General features: G+C 39.7%; 1 protein-coding gene across 1 annotated transcript in view; it reads right to left on the bottom strand.

Annotated features, from left to right (window-relative positions):
• The window catches only part of pxdc1b (PX domain containing 1b), a 66,552-nt gene that overhangs the window by 1,080 nt on the left and 40,129 nt on the right, over window positions 1-25,343 (bottom strand). Inside the window, exons 3-4 of the mRNA XM_059524423.1 lie at window positions 25,188-25,305; window positions 19,711-19,822 (exon numbers count right to left, since the gene is read on the bottom strand). Of these exons, the coding sequence (XP_059380406.1) occupies window positions 19,711-19,822; window positions 25,188-25,305 (230 nt within the window). The remainder of the gene's footprint in view (window positions 1-19,710; window positions 19,823-25,187; window positions 25,306-25,343) is intronic.

Genomic DNA, 25,343 nt, shown 5'->3' with positions numbered 1-25,343 from the left:
TGGAAAACGTGTCTTGGATGTTCCTCTATGTCGCTTTTTGCATAACTCCGGGTCATCCACACCAAGCGTTGTTGCAATTTCTTCCTAGGAATTAAATGCTTAAAGTCTCTCTGCTAGCGATCATATGGGTACGGATATATTTTTGCCAGCTCAGCAATTCGATACAGTGTATTCAGGAGATGTTGTTCTATGCTTGGATCTCCGTATAGAATGAGAAACGAACCTGGGAAAAAAATGCACGTCAAAGAAGGTGGAGTTTCAAAACACACACACCGATTGCGTAACCGCCATGGACCAATGGATGCTCAAATGTGTTTAGGAGCCAAAACGAACACCCCTGGAAAGTTTGTTTTGGTGAGCTGTTTCAAACTGCTGAAACAAACTCAAAACAAACTTCATTTTGGCCTGACTTTGTTGGAAATTACATCATATTAGTTCTTTCTACGATTTTGTTTGAAGTATATATTTCTCCTTAAGGCATCATTAGTATACTTCTATGATAAAGGAATTAAGGAAAAGTTTGCTTTTTCAGCTGTAACAGGACTTCACAGTACCCCTACATTCATCTTTCTGTGTGAAGGTACCATATAAGGAAACACACAATATCAACAAAAAATTAAATTTATATGCCAAGGAAGAATATTTATTTATTTTTTGTTAAAACTATAGATTGTACACATTTTTGTAACCACGCTCATGGATTGGCTAACAGCCGAGTGTTTTATGGTTGTTGAAGTTTTCCTACACTGTCACAATTTTTGTTCTATATTATTTAAATTAACTGGATTTAGTTGGTTTTTAACTGTTCTTTGCTAAATCAGCAGGTCTAGCTGCAGCCGGACCACCCTGCAATCAACCTCTCTTAAGCCTCCTATCACCCCATTCAACTTGAACTGGGTGCAGAGGGAAATGTATTGGTTGTAAACTCTGGCCCCGCTCAAGCAACAAATCGCTGTTAATAGTGGGAAAAATAAAACGCATTCACTTTCAAAAAGAGAGCAAATTTCCTTTTCCATTTCCCATGAGTGTGCTGCCTTCAGGCAGCTTGTCACTCGAGCTAATCCAACCCCTAGCAACGTGGGCTGTGGCCTGGCAGGCCATTCCTGGTGTGTCATAGTGGGTTATGGGGATAATAAATCAAGGATATTCACTCCAATTCGGTTGAAGACCCCCGCGCTACAGCAGCATGGTCTCCACCTCAGTAGAAAGCAAGGACGCTCACGTCCTGCAAAAAAAAAGTGGGCTCTGGCTCATCCTTTATTTCAGACACCTGAATCGTGCCCTCATGAAAAGGTCGTTCAGGATGACTACCCTGAAACAGATCCTCTCGCAAATCTGCTCAGGGTACTGGATATTTTCTCTGGACCTGAAAGATGCATAATTTTACATCCAAATAGCCCCTCGTCATAAACTATACTTTAGATTCGCCTTCATGGAAGTGGCTTATTGGTACATGGTCCTCCCCTTCAGGCTGTCCCTGGCTCCCTTCACTTTTATGAAGTCCATGGATGCAGCTCTTTCTCTGAGGCAGATCGGAATCTGCGTTGTCAATTACCTCACCGACTGGCTCATGCTCAGGGTCAGGGACAACTTCGCCAAGAGCATGCTGCTCCCCAGTAAACAGATACCATTCCTGGGGGCAGTTTTCGACTCAACTCGAATGAGAGCTGTAGTCATGCTGGAAGTCATCCTGAAACCAAGGCACAGTTATACACCCAAGGTGCTCTCCTCTCCATTCAGAGAATGGGTCATTACGCTCTCTGCGCTTCCTTCCTCTTAAAAGGATCACAAGTTATCATTACTCTGCCCTGTCAGAGCTCTAATATTTTACATTGAGCGTTCAGCCCTCTTTAGAAGGTTGAAACAGCTCTTTGTTAGCTTCAGTAACATTTTTGCTTAAAGGAGACACTCGCTGCATTATACAATCAGTTGTAGCGAATTAGCTCAAATGGGGAATATGAATAATGAATTATAACTAGTTATAATTATAAATATTTAGAAGACCCACTGTAAGTATTTGTAAAGATGCAAATGATACTTAATGTATCAATTATTAAGACTAAGTTTGATACTTGCTAGTCTCGAAAGAGAGTCCTGATGCACTTTGGGGCTCCGGTAGGTTGGCTAAAGTTAGGTGATGAGAAGGAACCATTCTAAGTCAGAGGATCTTGATGAAAGGAAAGTCAAGGCCAAAGTACTGGCACAAACTTAGGGTGTCCTTAGAAGCGTTCTAACTCAAATCCTTATTTCTTTCCATCCTTATCCACCAGATCTAACAGAACCACAGACTGCCTAAGCAATGTGTTGGGAATCACTGGGCATGCCTGCAGCAGCTCAGGCTCTCCACACGGACACAGAAGACTTAGCAGAAGAAGAAAACAATGCGCGGAACTGTTGGCTGAGCCTTTTGAAGTCTGAGACAGTTCACACCTCTCAGGATGTGCTTGTTCAATGAGAAAGGCTGAAATTCCAAGTGGGAGAATGGAAATACTGGGGACTTTTATGACCCTTTGTCTGAGAGCATGGCAGTTTGCAAATGTAACTGGATCAGAAGTTGATATACAAACTAGTAAAGATTGTTAGAACACTTATATGTTGCATAAGTATCAATATATAATATACACACTCGTTTAGACCATTAGAAGGCTATTTGATAGAGACCAAATATGGTATAAGTGAGGTTATATTAACTAGTGATCTATCATAAGCATGCATAAAACAGTCAAATTCAACAGACAATATACAAGAAAAGCACTAATATACACAATGATCTGAAGGATATTGATATATGTGTATTCATTCAAAGAGAGGTTTTCTTATGAACTTATTAGAAAAGAGTCCATTTTATGGGCATTATGTGTCTCTTCTAAGGGGACATGACGTGAGTGTTGCCCTGCCCGCATTCTTTTCGGCAATAAAACTAGTGTTTTCTGAAGCCCGTTTCACACTGCACGTTGGACCCGGAAAATTGCCGGTACATTGCCGGGTCGCCTTCTGTATTAAAGCAAACACGTCTCGGGATTGATTCTGGGATTGATCCCGGGTCGGGGACCTAGTAACATTGCCAGGTTCAGTCCCGGAATAAGCGCTGTGTGAACAAAAGCAAGAACTAATGCCATAAAGTGTGTGTCGTAGTGATGACCGGCTGTTTTGAAGGCAGATCAACGTTCGCGATGAAACAAATATGTGCAAACTGAGATCAGTTAGTTCCTCACTTTCTGCGCTGAAGCTGAGATCATTCGCCAGCTTCAGTGAAAGTAAAAGTGCATAGCGTTTTCGACTCGTACATTACACGCCACACCCTGATGTCACATGTCTTTATGGGACCTTTACGGGTTGTGTGTGAACGCACACACATATTCTGGGTAATCACTGGCTGTGTGAAAGTGCAAAATCTAGCGACCCAGGAACAAGTGCCGGGACACATTACCCGTGTATTGTCTGGAATCGCAGTGTGAAAGGGGCTAGATAGTGTGTCATTAGCGTGTTTCCACTATCGAGTTTAAACCGGGCGTGCTAGTGCGTGCCAGGGCCAGTCGCGTTTCCACTGTCACTTCCAGGGCTTGATCGTGCCTTGCCGGGGCTTCCTCTGGGCCAACGGTCAGGGTTTTTTGGCCCGACGAAAACCTTGGGCCAAAGCAGGCCAGCTGGGGCTAGAGGAGGGGTTATGAACAAAGGCGGAGTTTCTCCGCGTCTAGAGAGCTCAGCACTGCGGATCAATTCAGAAAGATAACAGCTTTAACACCGGTATTAAAGACTTTTTAAAATAAGTTGAGCTCAAAACTCACTCTTAGTTAGCAGCAAGTGTTTGAAATAACTTGATCCGATGTGGATTATAATCACTAAACAAGGCAGAAATATTTAAAAGCGATGTAAAAGACTATGCACGCTAAACATTAACGTTACAATAGTAAACATGGTAAATATGACCGCTTGGATAAATCAGACGTCAGCTTCTTATTCTCTATCACAATTGTCTATTTATTAAGTAACATTTTATCTGTCGTCTGGTTTCGTGAGTTTAGCTCCACGTTGCATATCATCAAAATATAATGATTTTTGTTCGGGAGCTTTTATAAAAATAGAGAGTCTGCGCTACGGATCATTTCAGAAAGATAACAGCTATAACACCAGCGTTAAACACTTTTTTAAATAAGTCAAGCTCAAAACTTACTTTCAGTCAGCAGCAAGTGTTTGAAATAACTTGATCCAATGTGGATTATAATCACCATACAAGGCAGAAATATTTATAAGCAATGCAAAAGTCTGTGCACGCTAGGCATTAACATTACCATAGTAAACATGGTATGACCGCTTGAAGAAATCAGACGTCAACTTCTTATTCTCTATCAGAATCATGTATTTTAGTAACTTATATGATCCGTCACAAGCCTCGTCTCGAGAGTTTAGCTCCACGTTGCCTATCATAAAAAAATATAATACTGTTTTTTGTTCGGGAGCTTCTATAAAAATAGAGATATTATCATTCATTCTAAATGTGACATAGGCTACTGTGTCTACAAATAAACAGAAACTGACTCGACTGAATAAGCAGGCTATTTTCATAAATGTTAAAAATAAATAAAATAGAAATAAGTGTATTTATGTGTGATTAATTTTGAGTCCTGATAATTTAAATCAATATGATCAATGTATCACTTATTCTATAGTTAAAACATTGATGCTTTTGAATTAGAATATATAACAAAGCATGCAAACAAACGGCCGCTTTTATCATGTTCGTTTTGTGATTGCACATGTTCCAGTGACTTATTTCTTAGTTTTGTGATAACTTCTCTTTGTTGGTTAAATGATGAGGTTGCGTGACGTTGTTCTGAGAGGCGTGTAAAGGGCGTGTTTTAGTGAAGCGCAGCGGAGCTTCAGGCTCCACTGTGGAAACCCTGCGCTATTCTGGCCTCGGTGCTACTGGCCCGAGGCTATGAGCCCCGCCCGGCCCGCTTTAAGCCCTGGCTTGCACTGGCCCGACAGTGGAAATGCGGCTTTTTGTTACCATGGAACCAAAGGCACGTTGGCCTTTTTGAGGTGTTAGTTGCATTTCGGGGGAAGGATCCATAGACCCTTTGGTTAGATGAGGGGGTGTTAGATATTATTTGTTAAATATAACAAATAGGTGTGTGCCTGCTTGGTCCAAATGCTGCACAGTTGTAACAGAAAGTCTTTGACCGTAACACGCTTAAGATCTTGAGTTAGCTTACTTTTCGGTTCTCCACCCCTGGGGTACCAAAGTTATTTTTTCCCCATAGCGTCTTTAAACAAGACACAGAACTCGTTCCCAAATCTGGCATTTTGGAGAGGTGTTCTCTTCACGGATGAATCCTGGTTTTCACCGTACAGGGCAGATTGCAGACAGTGTGTATGGCGTTTTGTGGGTGAGCGGTTTGCTGATGTCAAAGTTGTGGATCGAGTGCCCCATGGTGGCGGTGGGGTTATGGTATGGGCAAGCTTAATGTTATGAAAAATTAACACAGGTGCATTTTATGGCATTTTGAATGCAAAGAGATACCGTGATGAGATCCTGTTGTGCCATTCATCTATGACCATCACCTCATGTTGCAGCATGATAATGCATGGCCCCATGTTGCAAGTATCTGTACACAATTCCTGGAAGCTAAAATTATCCCAGTTCTTGCATGACCAGCATACTCTCCAGACATGTCACCCATTGAGCGAGCATGTTTGGGATGCTCTGGATCGCCATAAACGTCAGCGTGTTCCAGTTCCTGCCAATATCCAGCAACTTCGCACAGCCATTGAAGAGAAGTGGACCAACATTCTACAGGCCACAATCAACAACCTGATCAACTCTATGTGAAGGAGATGTGTTGCACTGCGTGAGGCAAATGGGGGTCACACAGATACTCACTGTTTTTCGGACCACCCAATACAGTAAAAGTGCACATTTTAGATTGGCCTTATTGTGGCCAGCCTAAGACACACCTATGCAATAATCATGATGGCTAATCTGCATCTTGATATGCCACAACTGTGAGGTGGATGGATTATCTCAGCAAAGGAGAAGTGCTCACTAACACAGATTTAGACAGATTTGTGAACAATATTTGAGAGAAATAAGCCTTTTGTGTACATAGAAAAAGTCTTAGATCTTGGAGTTCAGCTCATGAAAAATGGGGGCAAAAACAAAAGTGTGGCATTTATAATTTTGTTCAGTGTAGATTACCACCAGAATGAATTTCAAATCAGACCAAGAGTGTGAGATATCCCTGGGTGGCCCGTACCGAGGTATGGACCCATTGCATGATTAGTTGTCATAAGTTGTGAGGTACATACTGTTTGTTTGGGGGGAAGTTATTAGGTGTTGGGTCAAGTTGTTGTTCCTGCTTTAATTCCTCAATGATGTCCCAGAAAATTGGAGCAATGATAACTGAAGGAGGAAGAATGGGTTCTAGGGTAAGCCTTTCAGTAGAGGGATCATAGCGTCTGGACAATGCATCTGCCTTGCTATTCTTACTGCTTGGTCGGTACATGACTATAAACTGGAAGTGAGTAAAGAACAAGGACCATCAAGCTTGGCACATGGAAAAAGCCTGCCTTGTTGGCCATGATGCTGGGAAAGTACAGCTCCGATCCCACAGTCTGAGGCATCTACTTCGACTACAAATGGGAGATTGGGGTCTGGATGTTTTGAGATGGCTGCTTTGGTGAATTTTTCCTTCAGGGTATTAAATGCATTGATAGTCTCTTCCGTGTATCTTAGTTTTAGGGGCTTGCCCTTCAGGAAAGATGTTAATATTGATGAAATGTTGTGATTTCAAATCAAACGTCTAAAGAATTTAGTGAAGCCCAGGAATTACTGAAGTTCCTTTACCGTGGTTGGTTGGGGCTATTCGGTGACTGCCTTTACTTTAGTCTTGTCCATCTTTACTCCATCGTGACTAATGTGGTAACCCAGTAAGGTTGTTTGTTTTACGTGGAATTTACACTTTTCCACATAAAGCTTGTTCTCCAATAGTTTAATAAGAACAGTTCTGACATGGTTGATGTCTTCCTTTTCAGATCTAGAGTAAATCAAGATATCATTGTGGCAAGTGGGGCGGGGCCGAGAGCCGTGGGAATGGAGCGAGGAGTAAATTGGGAAATGAGCGAGACCTGCGGAGGAGTCCCACGGAGGAGATGGAAGGATATAAAACAGGAGAGACGACAGTGAAGGACAAGAGAGGACCGGCCTAGATTTATTTTATTTTTGGTTTTGTTTGTGTCTGTTTTGTGTTTATTTTGATTATTAAAGTCATTTTAATTGTCGCCTCCTTCTTCCCGATGATTATGAATCATAATCATAATGCGTTACACTGGTGCCGAGGCCTGGGAGAAGGAGGGACGCACTGCTGAAGATCCCTCGCTGCTGTGGTGAATCCGCGGTGCCATTGAGCAGGGCGAGGAAGTGTGCTGCCATGGACGCAATGTGGAGGGGCGACTGCCGTCTGTGAGGGAGCGGAGGAGTCAGCGCCGTTCGCCGGAGAACCGGAGCTTGCTGCCGTACACCTGAACGGGGAGGAGCAGGGAATGGGGGACTCCTGCCGGCTGCCCAAAACCAGAGGAGCCATCAGCGTCCACCGGGCGGCGGAGGAGTGTCGTGCCGCGCCAGGTGTCGCGCCAGGCACCGCAAAGGAGATCACCCAGCTGGTGGAGGGCCGAGCGGCAGTGCGTCTGGGAACCAGAATTTTTTTTTCTCTCCTCTCTCCCCTCTCTCGTCTCTGTCGCTCCTCATCCTTCCATCTCCTTTTCTCTCACCTCGTCTGTCCTAACCCCAGGTTCCCGCAGGTCACCGTGAGTGGTCCCCCCCCCCCCCCGGAGGGAAGGGGGGGTGGGAGTAGAGCGTAGTCTCGTGGGTACCCGCCGGCATGCGAGGGGCGATGGGGGTATGTGGCGAGTGGGGCGGGGCCGAGAGCCGTGGGAACGGAGCGATTGGGAAATGAGCGACACCTGCTCGACCCACCGGTCTCGAGTCCCATGGAGGAGATGGAAGGATATAAAACAGGAGCGAAGACAGTGAAGGACGAGAGAGGACCAGGCCTGGATTTATTTTGTGTTTTGATTTTGTTTGTGCGCGGCAGTCATCCGTGAGGGGCTGCCGTGCTGTTTAGTGTTTATTTTGATTATTAAAGTCATTTTGATTGTCTGTCGGTTCCTGCCTCCTTTTTCCCGATGATTATGAAGTTTGGAATGCATTACATTCATCAATGTAGGCGACTACATACTGGTTGAGTAGGTCTCTGAAGATTTCATTAATGAAGGATCAGAAGACAGCTGGTGAGTCAGCATGACCTGATATTCATAGTGCCCCATATTGGTGAGGAAGGCATTTTTCCATTCATCTCCCTCCTTTATACTAATCAGATTGTACGCACTTCTTAAATCAAGCTTGGTGTAAATGGTGGCTTCACAAAGTTGTTCTAGAACTAATGGGAGTGGATAACAAAATTAAACTGTTAAATGAATTCTCTGTAATCAATGCAAGGTCTTAATCCTCCATCCTTCTTTTCTACAAAGATAAAACCTGTGGCGGTTTGATGATGTGAAGGGACGGATAAAACCTGAGCTTAGGGCTTCCTCAAAGTTTTCCTCCATGGCCTGGCTTTCAACTCCGGATAGTCTATGGAAGCATATGGGTAGCATTATTCAATTTGGAATGTAATATGCAAAATGACAATGCAATATGTAAAATGACAATGCATTTCTGTATTTACATTTACATTTTCCAATACATTTGTGCAACGTTTGGTGCAAAATGAAGATGAAAATTAAATTACATAATTTTCATTTGCCATTTCATACACCAGTTTTAATATGTAAAATGAATACTAATTTTAACGCTTTATAAGTTGCAAAATTAAAATGAAAATGTATTACAGAAATGATTAGATATGTCTAACATGTTCAAGCAAAAACTGTGGCAAAATGATCATTTAAATGCTATTTTTCTTAAATGCATTAACACTCACAGTCAAGACACTTAAGATTGCATTTTCATTCAGTGTCCGGCAATGAATGTAGCAAAATTCAATGCGCACATTGAAAACGCATTCCGAGCCGATCACGTCTCCGCCCCCTCGCGCCATGTCAATCACTGCGTGAACAAGGCGGGGCTTGCAGAAGGTCAAGAGACTCAAATCTCAAGAAGAGGATTTAAGTGAGAGAACATGGACAAGACAGTTGGCCCGTGTACGTTTTGATCATTTCGGTTTATGGCTTCAATATTTCATTCGCACTTGTAGGCGGAGCTGAAACGCTGCTTTTGTCTGATGGGTCGAATCGCTCCAGCTTCAGCTCGGTCTTTTCATTCTTTCAGGCAGAATAAGAGTCAGTGCGAGTGAAGCACTGTAATGTCTGAAACTACACTCACTGTTAATTAGCATAATATTTGAATCAGATGTAGCTGGGCACATAATTCGTGCTGCTGCGACTTGCAAGAGACCCCGTTAAATTATTTCTAGGTTGTATACTGTATTGTATAACTATTGTCCCACTGATAAAACAGTGCAAATAGTTCTGTCTCCTTGGATAACAGTGAAGTGGAAATAAATATAGTTACATTTATGAAATAAAATAAAATAGGATTTCTTGGAAAGGTAAGTCTGGCCAGTTAAATTAAATTATTTCTAGGTTATAGTATTGTATTAATATTGTCCCGCTGATAAAAACAGTGCAAATAGTTCTGTCGCCTTGAATAACAGTGAAGTGGAAATAAATATAGTTAAATTTATGAAATAAAATAAAATATGATTTTTTGGGAAGGTAAGTCTGGCCAGTTATACAGCAACATGAGTCAGACGAGTCTGAAGATCTGAGCTGAATTTGGTGAAACATTAAAGTTCTAGTCTGTGTCAATTACTCTCATAATAAATAATAATGTTACCCGTATTTTTCGGTATAAGTTGCATCAGTCCAAAAATACGTCATGACGAGGAAAAAAACATATATAAGTCGCACTGGACTGACTATTAAGTCGCATTTATTCAGAACCAAAAAAAACATTACCGTCTACAGCCGCGAGAGGGCGCTCTGGGGTAGGCTACAGGAGCACTGAGCAGCATAGAGCTAATTTTACTATTTTTATTTAGAAATGTAACTATATTAATTTTTACAATTATTTATTAATGTCACACACACATACCTAGTGCCTTATGACTTAAAATATGAGAGTGGTAAATATTACAGACATGGAACTGTTCAGTCTATTATTGATTTTTATTTCCAATTCACTTTTATCCAAAGAGAGAGAACTATTTGCACTGTATTTATCAGTGGGACAATATTCATACAATAATACAACCTAGAAATAATTTGCAGGTCGCAGCAGCACGAATTATGTGCCCAGCTACATCTGATTCAAATATTATGCTAATTAACAGTTAGTGTAGTTTCAGACATTACAGTGCTTCACTCGCACTGACTCTTATTCTGCCTGAAAGAATGAAAAGACCGAGCTGAAGCTGGATCGATTCGACCAATCAGATGAAAGCAGCGTTTCAGCTCCGCCCACAAGTGCGAATGAAATATTGAAGCCATAAACCGAAATGATCAAAACGTACACGGACCAACTGTCTTGTCCATGTTCTCTCACTTGAATCCTCTTCTTGAGATTTGAGTCTCTTGACCTTCTGCAAGCCCCGCCTTGTTCACGCAGTGATTGACATGGCGCGAGGGGGCGGAGACGTGATCGGCTCGGAATGCATTTTCAATGTGCACATTGAATTTTGCTACATTCATTGCGGGACACTGAATGAAAATGCAATCGTAAGTGTCTTGACTGTGAGTGTTAATGCATTTAAGAAAAATAGCATTTAAATGATCATTTTGCCGCAGTTTTTGCTTGAACATGTTATACATATCATTTCTGTAATACATTTTCATTTTAATTTTGCAACTTATAAAGCATTACAATTAGTATTCATTTTACATATTAAAACTGGTGTATGAAATGGCAAATGAAAATTATGTAATTTAATTTTCATTTTCATTTTGCACCAAACGTTGCACAAATGTATTGGAAAATGTAAATGTAAATACAGAAATGCATTGTCATTTTACATATTGCATTGTCATTTTGAATATTACATCCCAAATTGAATAATGCTACTACCCATATGCTTCCATACTAATCTTGGGTGGCATGGCATTGGGAAGCAGATATATTGTGCAAACCCATGGTTGGTGGGGTGGTAATTAGAGCTGAAACAACGAATCGATTTAATCGATTAAAATCGATTATTAAAATAGTTAACTAATTTAGTCATCGATTCGTTGCTAAATAATTTTTATTTGCCGTAAGCGGCTCATTTCATGCATATTTCAAATCTGCGGGGACCAAAGTGTGGCAGTAATGAGCCACCGGAGGTTTTACTCAGCCAGTACAGCAGGAGAAGTAGCGAATAGCCAATAGCTGGCCTCGTTTTATGTCACGTGCTTCCCGAACAGCGTCTCTGCAGCATTCAGCGTGATGTGGGAGTACTTTACTTTGAGCCTTCAAAAAAGAAGAGTAACCTGTAAACTCTGCACTACGGAACTGTTTAAGGGGACGTTCACATATCGCGTCTTTTGCGCGCTCAAGTTCGTTATTTCCAACACCGCACCGCATCGAGTTAAAAACATTTCAACTTTTCAGAATGCCGCAAGCGCACCGCGGGTCATGTGATAAGAACTAACCAATCAGCTTCGTCCTTTCCCGTAACAACGTTAAAAAGCTCAGTCAAGATGAAAGGAACAGCTGATCATAGTTGTATTTGGATTTCCATTTTGAAATAAATTTAGTAGCAGAGCTACTGCAAGCGATTTTTTGAGCTGCAAATCCATTTATCCTTTGCTGAAATATCCGCGTCTTCAAGGAGAGAGCACGTCATGGTTGCTTAGCAAAGGCAGACGCCTCAGGGGCGCTTCTGCCCGAGCGCTTTGGAAAGAAGGAGAAAGCGGTGCGCCTAGCGTTTTCCACGCGTTTTTAGGCACGATTTGTGAACGGCCCCTAAGACTTTCATTTGTGCAGATTCTCCAGTACAATGTTGTCTGCAAATGTTTAGTAGTAAAAGCTGATAACATTGCTTTTTAACAGTTAACATTTAAAGCTTTACAAACATGTTCGGTGATCAGTTTGTCGTTTACCAGTTCAAAATTCAGTCCTGCAGCCTAATTATGACTGAATGAGAGAGGTAAATGTTTAAAGATATTTGAAATGCACTTTTTTTCTAAGAATTTACTGCTCTTTTTCACACAGCAGGTTTTTTGTGTGTGTCCAATTTTTTTTTTTCTGGACAACCTTCTGATGGATTTTACTTTCAATTGTGAGTTCCATTAAGGTTTCATGCCATTGACACTTTTTTCGAAGGATTGTTTACAATTTCACAGCAAAAGCTATAAAGCTGTTTCCCAGTAAATAATAAAATACAATGCACTGCAATTTTATTCTGTTTTATCCTTATTCTTCGTGAAAATATGTTCTGAAAGATTCCTTAATAAGCTTTGTTCGGGATGTTAAACTACTTTAGGAGCTCTAAGGACTGCCATGGTGAAAACATTATTTGAAATCTACTTTTGAAATTTGTATGGGTCAGTGTTCTGATTGCAGAAGAGTTCGACAAAGGATTACTAACACAATAAAACAACTCCAGGTATATTTTTGATGAGGATATGACAGTGCAAAATGGTTAAAATCTCTTTAAAATCTATGCTGAAGGATAAAGACCATTTATTAATAATTTACTTGGGGAAAAAATTGAAAAAACTAAAATATAAGTACATAAACTGATTAATCGATTAATCGTAAAAATAATCGACAGATTAATCGATTATCAAAATAATCGTTAGTTGCAGCCCTAGTGGTAATTGGGTGGCTTTGGTCTTGCTGAACACCTCTGACATGTCGTCATAACAAGAGGGGGTTTATGATTTTGTGGGTATCTGGGCTTTCGATACTGGTTGTGAGACATGGTTGTGGGGCGGTGTAGTAAAACAGGGATTAATACAAAACATGGACCACTGGATTAATTCACCTTGATGCCAAGAGATGTCAGGGTTGTGAACCAATAGGCAGGGGTATCTGAGAATGTTTTCATGTTTAGGGGAATCAACAACGTACAGGGTAATGGACTCCAACATAGGCCAACATGGAGGGTTAGAGTTCTGGTTTGTTGAGTAATTTCCTCTCCAAAGAGTGTGTCATCAATTGCTTTGATCTTGATCAGGGGAGTACAAGGTTGAGTGGGAAGAATTTAATGGTCAACAATGCTTCTGTTTATTAATTTCAAGGCAGCTCCTGAGTCGATCATCACTGTGAATTCAAGAGAAACCTCTTCATTCTTAATTGTCACAGGTAGTGTGAATGAGTTATTACTCAACAATGAGAAATGTTCAGTATTCACCCTCGGAGCTGCTTGGGGCTTGTGTTGACATCCAGGGCTGTGGTGGCCTGCCTCACCACAGTAAAAGCTTAAACGAAGCTGTCAACGTCTTGTTCTTTCCTCCAAAGACAATCTTGATTTACCGAGTTACATGGGTTCGTTGTTAGGTTTAGTTTCAACTGGGGATAAAAGCTGAGAGGGATTTTTATGACATTTAATGACTCAAGTTGGACTCCTCTACCTCTTCTTCTTTTTTCGGGGCTTGTCTCATCAAGTTATCAATTATGGCTAGCGTAACAAAGTCAGAGAAAGACAAATCCTCTCCTTTACAAACAAGTTCAGTTTGTAATTTGAGGTTAAGGCTTTGCTGAAAGATCGCTTTAAGAGAAATATCATTAAATCCACTCTGAGCGGCGATCATTCTGAACTCAACAGCATACTCAGCAGTCGTGCGATTACCTTTTAATATATTTAGTAGTAGGAAGTTTTGAATCGTGTGTCTGTATCCCAAATGACTGCTGCCCAATCGATTGCTCTACCCGTCAGTAAAGTCATTAGAAATGCACACTTCTTTGCTTTGAAGCTTTACGGGTTGTTCCCAGTAGCCCTTTAATATCTCACTTTGTTAGGCAAAGGCCATTAGCAGTTTTGAAACTTATAGTGGATTCATTGGTGGCGAAGTATTCTGTAATGAGGATGCTAAGGCCGAGTCTGAATCCATGTGCGGGAGTTTATTAAGGGTAGCTTCAGTAAACAGTAATGTGAAGGCAGGCAGAGGGTCGAAACCAGAATAATGCTGCAATCATGTCAACACTTACAGGGGCAATCCAAAAGGCTAAGGTGAGCAGGCAGGCAAAAGGTCCAAACACATTTATCAGTCTGATCAGGCAAAATAACAAGGGGAAGAATCCAGGTAATCGGTAAACAGGCAAACAGGCAGAGTCATACATGGCAGTCAGAATATCAAAGAGAAAAACTTGGTAAGGCAGGTTAACTGGCAATACTTCGCAATCAGTATGAGCACAGTCTCTGACAATAAAGCAACCAAACAGGAAATGAGCATAGAGGAAGCAGAGGAAGTGGAACACAGTCAGTACTCGGGTGAGAGCTACCTCTGCTGGTTTGGCATTACACAGGCAAGCAGATGAGTCTTAGTGCTGCGTTCGACACCATAGATCATGACATACTCATAGATCGATTACAAAACTATACAGGTATTCAAGGGCAGGCTCTAAGATGGTTTAGATCCTACCTGTCCGATCGCTACCATTTTGTTTACTTAAATGGGATGTCATCTCATTTATCATCAGTTAAATATGGAGTGCCACAAGGATCCGTCCTAGGTCCCCTTCTATTTTCAATATACATGTTGCCCCTTGGTAATATTATTAGAAAATAAGGAATTAGCTTCCACTGTTATGCTGATGATACTCAGCTATATATCTCAACGAGACCAGATGAAACTTCACAATTATCTAAGCTAACAGAGTGTGTTAAAAATGTAAAAGATTGGATGACAAATAATTTTCTCCAATTAAATTCGGATAAGACAGAGATATTAATTATTGGACCAAAAAACACTACACAGAATCTTGTAGATTACAATCTGCAACTAGACGGATGTACTGTTACTTCCTCTACAGTCAGAAATCTAGGTGTTATATTAGACAGCAATTTGTCTTTTGAAAATCATATTTCCAATGTTACAAAAACTGCATTCTTCCATCTTAGAAACATTGCCAAGCTAAGAAACATGTTATCTGTTTCTGATGCAGAAAAGCTAGTTCATGCATTCATGACCTCTAGACTGGACTATTGTAATGCACTTCTAGGTGGTTGTCCTGCTTTGTCAATAAACAAGCTACAGGTAGTCCAAAATGCACCAGCTAGAGTCCTTACGAGGTCAAGAAAATATGATCATATTACCCCAATTTTACAGTCTCTGCACTGGCTACCTATTAAGTTCCGTATCAGTTACAAATTATCATTACTTACCTATAAGGCCCTAAATGGTTTAGCTCCTGCGTACCTAACTAGCCTTCTACCACGCTACAACCCATCACGCACCCTAAGGTCACAAATCGCTGGACTTTTGGTAGTTCCTAGGATAGCAAAGTCCACTAAAGGAGGTAGAGCTTTCTCATATTTAGCTCCCAAACTCTGGAATAGCCTTCCTGATAATGTTCGGGGCTCAGACACACTCTCTCTGTTTAAATCTAGATTAAAAACACATCTCTTTCGCCAAGCACATGAATAATGTATCTTTTAAATTGTGAGTGTAGTTGCATCTGATCAAATGTGCATTCTTATTCATTAGCTTGGGTTAAACTAATTTTACTTTGTTGGATCAGCAGCTATGCTAATGATGTCTCTATTTTGTTTCTATGTTTTGCCACGGGATTTACATGCCGTGGTAACTAGGATTTACAAAAGCTTCAGTCTGGATCCAGAACACCTGAGAAGAGATGATGCTGACCCTCAGAGGACCCCAGATGATGCTAACCTTGAATCAACAAACAGAACTAACAATTATTGCTACATGTGTGACTGCATCATATAATAACTATTAATTAATAATATTGATAGTTCATCGTCTAGCTGACTACGTCTTGTATTATTATTATTATTTTTTATTTTTTCTAAAATCCTGTCAAACATGCACAAACTACTAGCTACTACTAAATATTGTAGAAACATAATTTTCTGTAAAGTTGCTTTGTAACGATTTGTATTGTAAAAAGCGCTATACAAATAAACTTGAATTTAATTTAATTGAATGAGCCCAGAATGCAATGTGCAACGTTAAACATTTTCCTGCCATATAGAAAATTATTGTTAATAAAACATGTGGTGTAGCTCTATGGACAAAGACAGTGATATAAAAGATCGGTAGACATTTTATTCTATATTAGTGTTGAGCACAGTTGTCAATTTTTGTTTACTGTGTTGAGATTTGCTGTGTTTGGTCTCGTACTCTATCGCATATGTTGTCAGTGTTGTGTGCTTGCTTAGACCTTTGTTGTGATAAACAGTCACTTCAAGTCTATTCAGCTGAATTCAATTTCCGTTTTGTCCAACGGGTATAAAAAAGGTTAGTATACCGCGGCAGCGGTCACGGCAGCCCTCATGTTAACCCCTCCTCGTATGAAGAGAACTCGCAAACCATGCATCACACACTGTAGGCAGCGTAATCCTAACAACCTGCACACTTTGCCTATGTTTGCTATTACACTTCTTTCTTTTCCTATTGGTCTCTGGAATTGCTAGCCTGCTGTAAAGAAAGCCGATTTTATTACTTCTATTATTAGTCATTCAAACCTCAATCTCATGGCCTTGACAGAGACCTGGATCAAACCAGAGGACACTGCTACACCTGCAGAACTCTCCCATAATTTCTCATTTTCCCACTCCCCATTTGAATGGAATAGGTGGAGGTACTGGTCTGATTATCTATAATGATTGGAAATGTAATCCTTTACCATCTTTGGGTATCAACAGCTCCTTCGAACCTCATTCAGTTACTATTACCTACCCTCTTAAAATCCATTTTGTAGTTGTTTATCAACCCCCAGGGCCACTAGGTAACTTTTTGGATGAATTAGATGCGCTGCTCTCAACCTTTCCTGAGGACGGTACTCCTCACGTTATGCTTGGAGACTTCACCATCCACCTAGATAAACCTCAGTCTGCAGACTTTTACACTTTGCTTGCCTCAACCATATTAAACTATTAGCAGCTTTTAATGGTAACAGTGCTACTGATACTTTCTGCTCCACTCTTACATCTTGTTTAGACACTTGTCTTCCAGCCCATCCCATACCACCCCTTCTGCCCCTTGGTTATCTGATGTCCTCCACAAACATCGTTCTAAGCTTAGAGCTGCTGAAAGGGAGTGGCGCAAATCCAAAAATACTACTGACCTTAATGTGTATCAGTCACTCCTCTCATCCTTCTGTGCTAATGTCTCCACTGCTAAAAGTTAATTTATTACACCATTCACAAAAGAAAAAAGACCTCTAACACTAGCTTGCTCTATTATTTTTCTATTCTGTTTCCTTTTTATTATATTATTTAAAAAGCTCTTGTTATGTGTAATATGTTAAACTTACTGAGACTTGTTATAGCACTTGTATATCATTGCTCTTTTATTGATTTTGATTGCTTCCATTGTCCTCATTTGTAAGTCACTTTGGATAAAAGCATCTGCTATATGACTATATAACATCTGCTATAAATGTTATGTAAATATGGAAAAATACTTAACACAAAACTGTGTGTTGCATTTATTCTGGGGCTCACCTGCTTGTCTGTACATAATAGTTAGGTATTTTAATAATGAAGAGGGGCATAATGAGTTTGGTTTTTATCATCTTAGTCTATTATGCCACATTATGCCATGTTTTGCTGTATTGGAGGAAAATACTATATGCTATACATATTATATTAATAAACTGTATATTGAATTTGATATTTTAATAGCATCTTAATTCATTAAGCCATATTAAGTGATTCTGTTTTTCTACGGGAGGAAAACTTTGAGCATTGCATTCATATTCTGCTATTCTGTGGCCACAGATTTGTGGGTCTTGTCTTTTTCTTCTACAGATGACTTGCAGGACCCTGTATGTTATAGTACTAAATTAGTTTTAATGGTTTAAGCATCAAAGCGCCTTGTCTCCATTGGCAACACACGATTTGAGTCAATTACAAGTGACATTGCAGGTAGCAGAGAGTGCAAGTGGAGATTGCAAGCGACTTCGTAATTTAGTTTCCTTTTTCTTGTCTTCACCAATTGGCTACTGTTGTAAAATGTTGAGGGATTCAATCAAAAAGTAATCAATACATAAAAAAAAAAAAGACTGCAAGTGATGTCAATAACGGAAGCGCAAGTGTCTGAGAGTGCAAGTCTAAGAGTACATTTTTAGCTTTTGTTTTGCTATATTACCTGGTTTTAGATGTTTTTAATTGTTGTTTTTTCCTAAGCACTCAAAGTGCTTTACATTGTCAGGGGGTATCTCCTCATCCACCACCAGTGTGCAGCATCCACCTGGATGATGAGATGGCAGCCATATTAAGCCAGAAAGGAGACAGAGAATCACCCAGAGTGATTAAGCCAATCAGCAGATATGGGGATTGTTAGGAAGTCAGAGGCCAATGGGTGAAACCACAGAGAGTCAGGACCTCAGTTTAACGTCTCAACCGAAGGACAGTGCTTGTTGACAGTGTAGTGTCCCCATCACTACACTGGGGTGCTAGGACGCACACAGACTCCAGGTGGAGCACCCCCTGCTGGCCTGACTAGCACCTCTTCCAGCAGCAACCTAGTTTTCCCAGGAGGTCTCCCATCCAGGTACTGACCAGGCTCAGCCCTGCTTAGCTTCAGTGGCCAACCGGTCTTGGGCTGCAGGGTAATATGGCCGCCGGCTGGTTTTGTCTGAATTTTAAATGGTTCCTTTTGTTAATTCAGCTGGTTTTAACAGATTTTTTGATGTTTTTACTAAGTCAGATGGTTTTCATTGGTTTTCACTGATTTTAACTGGTTTTGTGCTAAACCATGCTAGCAACATGCTTACTGACCGTAATCCAACTAATCTAAGTATCCTAGCAAAACCCTAGCAATCACCCCAAGTGAACAGCTATCAGCATGGACAGTAGTCATCGATCACGTTATTGAAGAGCGCATATTGAGTCCGTGAGTAGCCCTACCTCTCCGCTCGGATCACAGGTGGATTTCCCTCACTATATGAGTGAGAAAGAGCGGCGCTAGCACGTACAGTTTTATGTCAACAAAACTGGATGCTCTCTCTCTCTTTAGATCTATCATCTCTGTCTGTCTGTCTATCTCTTCTATTGTTTAATCAAACTTCAGCTTAACATCTTTCAAACTACAAGCTTTAAAACCACTTCAGTCTAAATCTTTTATATGAAATTGTAAAAATATTGTTTATTTATTATGAAATTGTGTATGAAGACCTACATAAAAATCTTGATGATGATGACTTCACAATGTATTAGTCAACAGTGTTTGGGATGGAAGGAGGAACTGTGTAAATCATGTATTAGTGTGTGAGTAATTTCTTCAAACATCTAATAGGGAAGGTCTTGAGTTTCATTCCAGAGCTTCCTTCTCACACCCAGGGAAGGAAGTACCTTTTCCTGTGTGTGACACACTACTATGCACTCATGAAAAACATTACTACATGAATGTTGTCAATGGCATATATTTTAATATGAATGTAATCAGGGCTCTCTGACAGCAAAGCTTTCAAGATACATTTCTTTTATTGTTATATACTCTGAGACTTGGACTGGGATGACAGAGGCAATGCCGGACACTTACGAGTGCTGGGCTGAGTCAGTGGAGGAGGGTCTCTCTTTGTCCAGTGGAATACTCTCATCAAACACAATGGTCTCTGTGTTTGCCAGGCAAAACCCATTAGACCTCATGATCTCTGTAGAAATGTCAAGTGAACAGTCAGAAATCAAATAGACAACTCTGAAATACAACTCTCAAAGACTATTTATACTGTAGTATTATATATATTCGTAATAACTTTAACAAATGTAGTAATATGTAATACAGATCCATGAAAAATCGAGACATTAGCCACCTTCAAAGTAGGCACCTTGGAAACTCAAGTTCTCAGTTCTCAGAACTCAGTTCTCCCAGCATCTCTTCTACTATTCAAAACAGTCTGTAAAATCTTTGTTGTAATAGCCATCATCTGCCTTGCTGTATTTTCTTAAATTTCTTTGATGGTCTGAAATCTCTTGATGGTCTGTTTTTTTGTTTGTTTGTTTTTTATTATGAAAATCCATTGCTCACTGGCTCTGAATACATATATAGACAAGTCACGGGTCACAGGAGGGGATGCTCCCGATCAAATTATTAAGGCTAAGGATCAGCATTCACAAACCACTGTCCACTGTAATCATGACTTTATAAATGGGAAATAATGAAGTTTCTGATAGCATGTAAAGAACAGCAGAGAAGTGCTTACTCAGCACAGTGGAGTGCATTGTTTTGTTAACGTTGTGGTTTATTATATTGAGTCATATGGGACGCGGTAACACACAGCCCTCTCACAATATATTGCTTTACACATCTATTGCTTTTGCCGCTCAGAAATATTCACGCAATCATGCAGCACTTATCAGAAGATCTGCACTCTGGCGTGGTCAGCGCTCACACTCACTTATCTATATATAACCGCACTCTGGCCCACCTCTTCCAACTGATCTTAGCTGAAAGGGACTGCTAAACCGAATGATTACACTAGTCGTGCAGGTCTCTTAAAAGAAGGTGCCTTTTTAAAATGTTATGATCGAGGCTCTGGACTCCGAGCATTACTTGTTTTTCTATAACAAACTATAATATTTTCTATTAAAAAAATGTCCTTGAAGTGACAAATAGCTTGTTTTATATTTAATTTAATTAATGTTATAAGTTAAGATTTACAATAAATATTTTAACTTGCTACTATGTAAAAGGAATACTGCTGTAAAAAGCACCTTATTTGTTTAAAGTGTTTGCAAACCAAATGTTATTGCACTTTTGCTCATACGGCAGTACTTTTAAATGAAAAAAGTGCACAATACACTACTTTTGAATGAATTATTAATTTTGTGCATAACAATGCGATTAACTGCAATTAATCACAGGCAATCATGCAATTAATTGTGATTAAAAAATGTAATTGTTGCCCAGCACTAATTTAAAGTAAAACATTTAAAGCTTTTTTTTTTTTTGATGATTAGAGCTTAAAGCTCATGAAAGTCAAAAATCCAGTATCTCAAAATATTAGAATGCTTATATTTGAGTTTCATTAAATGACCATGCCTACAGTATACATTCTGAGTATCTCTTGTTCTTTGAAACCACAATAATGGGGAAGACTGCTGACTTAGCAATGGTCTAGAAGACAATCAGTGGCTACGTTCACATGCAATCAAATAATCCGTTTGTAATTGGATTGACAGCTCAATCGGACTGAAAAACGTTCAAATAAACACCTTAATCGATCTGATTGAGCTCAATCTGAATGAAATTTCGATCGGATTGAAGGGGGTGGTTTCTTCCTCTTCTAATACGATTGAGCATGCATGTAAACACTCGATCGGATTGAACCACGATACTGAAAGGACTGCACATGTGCAATGACGCAGAAATAACAATGACGTATGACGCACGGAACAAGCGGCTCTTCCTTTTGAATAAAGTGTTATTATAAAACTTTACTTTCAATCGGCAACTGTGAAGTGAGCAGGACAACCTTGTTTTGGAGACTCATCCACAGGCAACCCATTTTGGGCGCGGGGAGGGGCTTTTTTTATTTTTTGTGATAAATATGAGTAGCACAGCACAGTGGTTATTATGTGCAAACAGTGAGAAACTCTATATTTTCTATGTCACTTTCACTTTTCACTTTCACTATTTGAGCAGTGTGCACATGTCAAAAAATCTATTCCGATTTGTAACTTGTGACATATAAACCCACACATCAACTCGATCACTTTATTTAGCGTTCATGTAAACACTACAATCCGATTCATCAATCGTAATGAATTCTATGGAGCCAAAAGAGTCTCAATAAAGATAAATGCACACACTACATTCACATATGCACACACAGGATTCATACATGCACACACATGATTCATAAATACAAACACAGGATACACAAATGCGCACAAAATTTACAAATGCACACACAAAATTTAAAAAGCACAGAAGATTCACAAATGCATACAAAATTCAGAAATGCACACAAAATTCAGAAATACACACACAATTCAGAAATGCAAACAACATTTCATCTGATGCACACACACATATATCTTGATTTACAAACTGCTTGCGGTCTGTGAACTTCACTGCATTTGTGTGTGAATTTTGAGACTCCCCTGACTTGGCTCGACAAACAAATGCCTTTTTTTAAACAGGGAATGATCTGCAACCAATCAGATATCTCCCTTCTTTTAGCCAATCACAAGAACGCACTCCACGTGGGGGATTGTTTACTTATAAGCCAATCACATGAACATGTTCACACAGCGCGATATGCCTGTGGTGCGGCATATTATAGCCTACTTATTTATGAAATTGTATGAAAATACAGATGTTTAGATTCAGGTTTATTTTTGATTATTTTTTACAAAATATAAATTTAAAATGTCTCAATACATATAGCCCAGTGACTGCAGAAAAAAAGTTAACCATGGATTCATAAATTTGCAATAGGCAATTATTTCATTTTATTGAAATATTAATGAAAGTAAAAAAAAACGTTACACCTTTTTGAATATTTAAATATATCTAAATATTCTTTTGGATGCAATATAGAAGTCACTTTAATTATAATATTCGGTCCCTACATGAAGAGAGAGTCAGTGGTCCGCTGCGAGAGGAAAGTGACTCTCCGACTGCAAAAAGTGGGTATCCGGCTGCGTGAGGAAAGTGAGTCGTTCGCTTAGGAAAGTGAGTTGATCGCTGCGTGAGGAAAGTGAATCGTTCGCTGAGGAAAGTGAGTCGTTCGCTGCGTGACTCGTGAAGAAAGTGAATCGTTCGCTGCGTGAGGAAAATGAGTCGTTCGCTGCGAGAGGAAAGTGAGTCATTCGCTGCAGGACTCGTGAGGAAAGTGAATCGTTCGCTGCGTGAGGAAAGTGAGTTGTTCGCTGAGGAAAGTGAGTCGTTCGCTGATTGGCTTATAAGTAAACAATCCCCCACGTGGGGTGCATTCTTGTGATTGGCTAAAACAAGGGAGATATCTGATTGGTTGCAGATCATTCCCTGTTTAAAAAAAGGCATTTGTGTGTAGAGCCAAGTCAGGGGAGTCTCAAAATTCACACACAAATGCAGTGAAGTTCACAGACCGCAAGCAGTTTGTAAATCAAGATATATGTGTGTGTGCATCAGAAATACATTTCTGAATCTTGTCCTGTGCATTTGTGAATCTTGAGCGCATTTGTAAATGTTGTTTGCATTTCTGAATTGTGTGTGTATTTCTGAATTTTGTGTGCATTTCTGAATTTTGTATGCATTTGTGAATCTTCTGTGCTTTTTAAATTTTGTGTTTGCATTTGTGAATTTTGTGCGCATTTGTGTATCCTGTGTGTGTATTTATCAATTATGTGTGTGCATGTATGAATCCTATGTGTGCATATGTGAATGTAGTGTGTGCATTTAACTTTATTGAGACTCTTTTGGCTCCATAGAATTCAGTCCAATTGAACCAAAATGTGTGCATGTAAACATAGCCATTGACACCCTCCACAAAGAGGGGAAGTAACAGAAGGTCATTACTGAAACGGGCGGCTGTACACAGAGTGCTGTATCAAAGCATATTAAATCCAAAGTTGACTGGAAGGACGAAATTGAGTAGGAATGGGTGCACAAGCAACAGGGATGACTGCAAGCTTAAGAATACTGTCAAGCAAAGTCGATTCAAACACTTGGGAGAGTAGTGGACTTAAGCTAGAGTAACCACCCTCAGACATATTCAGGAAAAGGGCTACCAAGCCACTTCTGAAACAGAAACAATGTCAGAAGCATCTTGACTGTGCTAAGGAGAAAAAGAACTGGACTGTTGCTCAGTGGTCCAAAGTACTCTTTTCAGATAAAAAGTTAATTTCGCATTTAATTTGGAAATCAAGGTCAGGAGTGTGGAGAAAGACTGGAGAGAATCCAAGCTGCTTGAAGTCAAGTGTGAAGTTTCTGAAGTGATGATTTGGGGTGTGTGACATCTGCTGGTGTTGGTCCATTGTGTTTCTAAAGTCAATGCAGCCGTCTACCAGGAGATTTTGGAACACTTTATGCTTCCATTTGCTGACAAGCTTTGTTGTGTTGCTGATTTCCTTTTCCAGAAGGACTCTAGCACCTGACCACAATGCCAAAACCACTTCCAAGTGGTTTGCTGACCATGATATAACTGTGCTTGATTGGCAAGCCAACATGGCTGGCCTGAACCCCATATGGAATCTAAGTGATATTTTCAAGAGAAAGATGAGAAACAGTCAATCCAACTATACAGATGAGCTGAAGGCTCAGTAATGCCACAGACTCATCGCTTCCATGCCACATCTCACTGATGCTGTAATTTGTGCTAAAGAAGCCCCAACCAAGTATTGAGTGCATTAATTAACATACTTTAAAGAATTTAAGAAGTTTTGCTAATCCTTTTTTGATTGATTATAGGAAATATTATATTTTAAGATAGTGGATATTTTACTTTCATGAGCTGTAAGTTCTAATCATCAAAATTAAAACAAACAAACAAAAACCTTTTGAAATGTTTTTCTTTACATGTAGTGAATCTAGAACATATGAAAGTTACACTTTTTGAAATATAAAAAAAAAAAAAAAAACATTTTCATGATATTCATTTTTTTAGATGCATGTATATAAACTGTATACAGTACGTATATATGACTAAGCTGCAGGTACGGTATGCCTAATGCGACAAGGACTCTAACAAAATATAGAACTAGGGACAAATCAGTCAAAAAGGATGAGGATAGAGCAATTGTCTGTGGCCATCACCTGCAAAACCATTTCCTTTTTGGGGTTTGTATTGCTGTTGCCTCTCCAGTCCACCTGTTGTCACTTTCACACAATCACTTATGCTTCATAACTGGACAGATTGATATCCCTGAAGTTTAACTGACAGGCTGTTAAACGAATAAATTTTCCATAAAACTTTTAACAGTATTACAATAATTACACTATTAATGGCATTACTTAAATTTTAACAATATTACAATATAATATAATTTTGTAATATTAATAAATATTAACAAGCAGTTTAACATTAACTATACCTGAAATCTTAACTGGACTTTGAAAGCATGGCTGAATTTTGTGGACATTGTCGTTCCTCAGGACCTGGTCAAGCTGCGAGCGTTCAAAGAATGTTAAGACAACTTCTGACCTAGAAAACTGAAAAAAACATCCTTTTAGTATGCAATTTAAGATAA

The sequence above is a fragment of the Carassius carassius genome, chromosome 35 (genome assembly GCF_963082965.1).
Source record: "Carassius carassius chromosome 35, fCarCar2.1, whole genome shotgun sequence".
NCBI lineage: Eukaryota > Metazoa > Chordata > Actinopteri > Cypriniformes > Cyprinidae > Carassius > Carassius carassius.
This window is presented reverse-complemented; position numbering and strand designations above follow the sequence as displayed.